Source organism: Sprattus sprattus (assembly GCF_963457725.1).
Source record: "Sprattus sprattus genome assembly, chromosome: 18".
NCBI classification, from domain to species: domain Eukaryota; kingdom Metazoa; phylum Chordata; class Actinopteri; order Clupeiformes; family Clupeidae; genus Sprattus; species Sprattus sprattus.
Window position 1 is genome coordinate 2,695,047 of NC_137916.1, and position 4,954 is coordinate 2,700,000.

At 46.2% G+C, this 4,954-nt stretch overlaps 1 protein-coding gene across 2 annotated transcripts in view; it reads left to right on the forward strand.

Moving 5' to 3' along the window:
- Positions 1-1,732: 1,732 nt before the first annotated feature.
- The window catches only part of slc39a13 (solute carrier family 39 member 13), an 18,861-nt gene continuing 15,639 nt past the window's right edge, over positions 1,733-4,954 (forward strand). For both annotated transcript variants that reach the window (XM_080857137.1, XM_080857136.1), the window contains exons 1-2: positions 1,733-1,885; positions 3,509-3,856. In XM_080857137.1, coding sequence (XP_080713263.1) covers positions 3,517-3,856 — 340 coding nt within the window. In that variant the 5' untranslated portion in view covers positions 1,733-1,885; positions 3,509-3,516. The remainder of the gene's footprint in view (positions 1,886-3,508; positions 3,857-4,954) is intronic.

The window sequence follows — 4,954 nt, forward strand, 5'->3', positions numbered from 1 at the left end:
CCACTCCCACGAGTATTGCTTTTATAAAACAATTCTACAGTCAACAAATTAACATTTTAATACGACAAATAGTTCCATTTTCAACGTCAGAATTTTGAATGAACGGTTTTCATCAATGCGCTTTCATCGCGGAGTGATTATTATTAGCTGTGAAAAGTCTGCACTTTGCCAAGGCGTTACTGAAGCGTTTCTGCCTGAAAAAAGACGCGTATGTGTATCTGAGCCCTCAGGATTCAGGCGCTCTCGCCTGGCTTCTATAACGCGCCCTGCTGCACTGAAGGAGCGCTCACTCGCAGCACCTGTTGCTGGAACGCATATAATTCGTTTTGCAAGGTGCTGTAGTCGTGGGAACGACTGGCCTGGTTTCTCCCAAAAGGAAAGTAGATTTTCCTCTGCTGATCCCGCGTCTGTATGGAAGTTTGTAGAGAGATTGCCGGGGAGTAAAATGCTCCCTTTCCGTTACGTCTGCTGCTGGCTAGTAATAGGCTACAGACAGCCGGAAAGGTTAATAAACGGAATGAAATAGCTACACATTACACACGCTATGTTTTAATAAAAGCCACGTTACTCACATACTGGTTAACACTGTTTGTTACAGCACATAAATGTTTGTCGCTACATCCAAACTGCGTCACCGTTGTCCCTCCCTGTGCTCCAGCCGCACCATTTTGCTTGCAATGTGAATCATTTAATTGAAATATGCTTATTGGCATTTGTTGCACCTTAATCATTTTCTACAAACATGATATGCTATGTATGGTGTAGTAGACTGAGACTCTATTCACTACTGCACAAAAACTAGACACGTTTGAAAAACTAGACGTTTGCAATGAAGTAGGTTAACTTTCGCCAATATCTCCGTAAGGGAGATGGATTATGTGCTCAAATTTCCTGGGATCAAAGAAGACGTTAGTATTCATGTGCAAACTAAAAATCACGTCTCAGGATTGCTGCGCATGCAAGTTATTTCGGGTGTCTCAACTGTAACTAATACCACTGTCATATAATTATGAGTCCAGTAAAAGACGGAGCAAACACAGTTTTCTACCGTTGTTGAAACACATCCACGCGTAGACTCGTTTTCTTTCCATCCGAGAGTGGTTATTCAAAGAAAATATTAAGCACTATATGCTGATAGAAAGAAGGGAACTTTAAGCCACTACACTGCCTGTGCCCGATGCGGATCCACGTTGATGTTGTTAGTAAACAAACCAGGTGGGAGCACATCTCCGTGGTCTTTGCGCATGCCCGAGGCAATGTAACCGCTTTACATTTTGCACATGTATACAGGTAACGACAAGAGCCGTTTCCCTTGAAAATCTTCACACCTACACGCGAATACGATACGATAAACTGATCTGATCTCAGTGGCACATGTATAAGGCCCTATTGGCACATGTATTAGGGCCAACATCCTATTACACCAATGTTGATATCACGGGAAAAAGTCGAGGTCTCGAGAAAACTGTGGTCTAAAATAAAATGTAAACTGTAAATCATAACATACTGGTGTAATATGATGCTGACTTTTAACAGAAATCACAAAGCAACGCTCCTCTGGGCCGCACTCTTCACACATGGGTCCCAGACGGAGCCCCGGCTTCAGTTTTGAAACAACAGACAAATGCCTTCAATGTCTATGGTCAGATCAGTGGTTGCAGCAGGCGCGGAAGTAGGTCCCCTTCAGTTCCGTTCCTGCGTGGTGAAGTGTAGGCTTCCGGGCCCTGAGACGTGGCTGCTTCTGGAAAACACTCTTGCGAAATCCAGCGAGCGGAGTTTCTTGAGAGTCGTCTGCAGCTGGGGCGCCCAAAACACAGCTGCGCCTGACGCGGTGAGCTGGATGGCAGGGACACACCGGAGCAATCACTGCAGGAAACTCAGCCAGGTAAACAACGCGCTTGCGCCTCTTGATCACTTTTTTTTCTCTCTGCCGAAGATTTAAACAACACTTAATATCCTCGTAAGCAACCTCATAACACGCAAGTTGTGATTTTGACGTTTTGTTTAAGTTTCGTACTGGCATGGCTGGTCAAAGCAATTGCGTTATAGCCGATAGCAAGTCTTCGACAGTTGGATCATTATTCGACAAATTCTGTGATTTTGAACAGCATCCTGTGGTTTTCAATATGCATGGCAATCTGTTTTGATTTTGACATGAAAACAACGATAACGTGGCAGCGGTCCTCATGGTGTTTATGAAGTGCCTATGTTCCCCGGGCGGTTTGGTGTTTCATTCGGTTCGTAGAACATCAATTTTATTGCTATAGAAGGTTCTGTTTGGTACTTTAAAACTTGGTGATGGAACTGTTGTAGTTTTTGCAGCCGTGTAAAAGAAATGCTTCGGATTGTGTCCGCTCTGCTACCAAGATTCAAGTAACGTTAGCTTGATGTTTTTTCAGACAGCTCTCCATCATTTTCACAGTTTGGGGTTTAATTCGGATATTTGCTAAATGTTAATGGCATTCATAACGAAAACTTTAGCCGCTTGTTGTTATACCTAAGGCCCAGCCCTGCTATCCAATTCCCGAAATGTGTCGCTAACTTGGCCAGAGGCCAGAGGCTGCAGCCCGAGCCAAGTCATAACCACGTCCGTTTTAGTCACCCAGACACCACATCAGCACTGGATGACTCTTCGCGGCCCGAGACGGCTTATAGACTTGCGGACCTGGCGGGGAGTTACGTATCTGTGAGGCATACAGGAGTTGCTGCTACATGAATACCTCAATATTTGCAGGGTTTCACGCTAAATATCGGTCGATTATTTGTCCCGTCCACTCACCGGTACCCTTCATAGTCAAAGCAAAGAACCGCAACTCTTACTGAATGTTGCTCAGCAGATTATTACGAGTCTTGGTTTTGACTGTTATTTGTAACGACAGGTCTGCATGTCGCAATTCCTTGGAAGTATCAGATTTAATGTACTGATGGCGTTTACTCTTACTGATGGAGTTTACTCTTAGGTCTAAATGCACGGTTACAAGACTACACAGTCATATGCACTACAAGGGGGTTTAGGCTCTGGGCTCTGTTAAGCGCCTAGAGGCAATTGTATTGTTATGGCGCTATACAAATACATTGAATTGATGGTGACTGTGATTTGCAGTGTGTGTGGTGTGTATTGTATTGACCTTTGTGTACATGAAGGAGGACGTCTGTGGTCTACTGCTTATGTGCCCCAATGTGGGGAGATCAGGGCATCACGACAGGTCTGTTCTAATGGGTGAAATGACCCCGAGGTTGAGATGGGAACCTGTATAACTACACTGCACTGTAAGCCACTTAAGGGCATCTGTTATTTAAGAAAATATGTTAGTGAAGAAAGTGCATGCTTGAGGGGTGGCGTATGTCTGCGCTATACTGATAGCTAATGAAGGGAATGTAATGAGCTGGCCTGACATGACCCTTATCCTAACCCTGACAGCCCTGCCAGATATGGGTGTTTATGGTCTCTTCTTTCTTCTTCCCTCCTCTCATCCTCTCCTCTCCATCTCCCTCTCCCCTCATCCAGTGCCCTGAATGTATCTCCAGAGTTCAGTGCGTTCCATGCTGCGGCCTGTGTGGGCTGCCTCCTCACTACTTGTGGGCGCCGCCCTGCTGGCCGTCACCTGCACCAGCTCCTCGGGGGGCAGGAAGATGGCCCAGACGGCGGTCGCTCAGGCAACGGTGGCTGCTGCCGGACCTGGCCAGTGGTGTGCGGAGGAGCTGCTGGGCTTCCGCTCCCTGGCCGAGCTGCTGTCCCGGGACGGAGCAGACGTGTGGTTCTGCTCCCTGGTCGGGTCCTTCGCCGTGGGCCTCAGTGGGATCTTACCTCTCCTTGTCATCCCCATCGAGGCTGGAGCAGCACTGAAAACTGAGGGTAGGACCTGTGTGTTTGTGTGTGCCTGTGTGCCTGTGAGCGTGTGTGTGTGTGTGTGTGTGTGTGTGAGCGTGTGTGTTTCTGGTAGATCCCTCTGGTACACAGAAACTAAAGCAGAACTAAGGCAGTTGTTCGTTCTACTTCATTCATTCTGCCTGTGTGTGTGTGTGTGTGTGTGTGTGTGTATATATATGTTTGTGTGTGTGTTCATTAAATCTGCCTCTGTTCCTCCTGATTGAAATCTACTCATATCCATCTATTTCTATTTCTAGCTTTATTTCTATTTTCTCTCCACTGTGATGCCGACAGAGGCGTGTGCGTGTTCGGTGCGTGTGTGTGTGTGTGTAATTCAGTCTTTCCCCCAAAAGCATTCAACGCGGCGAGAGGGAGTTAAATCTTAAACTGCCGTGTGACATCACAAAGTTATATGCCACTAGCCGGAGGCGGGATATGCCAGTGAGCCGCCAATCAGCAGCATCGACCGTTGACAGATGTTCATGACGGCACAGGCTCTAGCCAATCAGATCACGATTATGGTCACGTCTCAAAAGCGAAGCAAAAAAAACTAAAGATGGGTGACCAAACTCCGTAGATGGTCTCATTTGCACCATCCCTTGACGGTTCAACACATTCCAACGCATATAGCGTGTACACAACAAATACAATTTTCAACGGAAATTTCAAAGTTCTCAGTAAATAAATGCATCATGTTTTCAAACTCAGAATTAATCGTTTGAATAATCGTGATTTCAATATTGACCAAAATAATCGTGATTTATGATTTTCCCATAATCGAGCAGCGTGTGTGTGTGTGTGTGTGTGTGTGTGTGTGTGTGTGTGTGTGTGTGTGTGTGTGTGTGTGTGTGTGTGTGTGTGTGTGTGTGTGTGTGTGTGTGTGTGTGTGTGTGTGTGTGTGTATTGTGTATTGTGTATTGTGTATGTGTGTGTACTGTGTGTGTGTGCGCGCGAGTACTGTGTCTGTGTGTGCGAGTGAGTACTGTTTGTGTGAGGTTTGGGCTGTGCACTCTGCCTCTCTTGATGATTCTAGAAGTTTCCGAACTGGAGCTTCTCCTCTGGGATGCCGGACTCACCACAGCA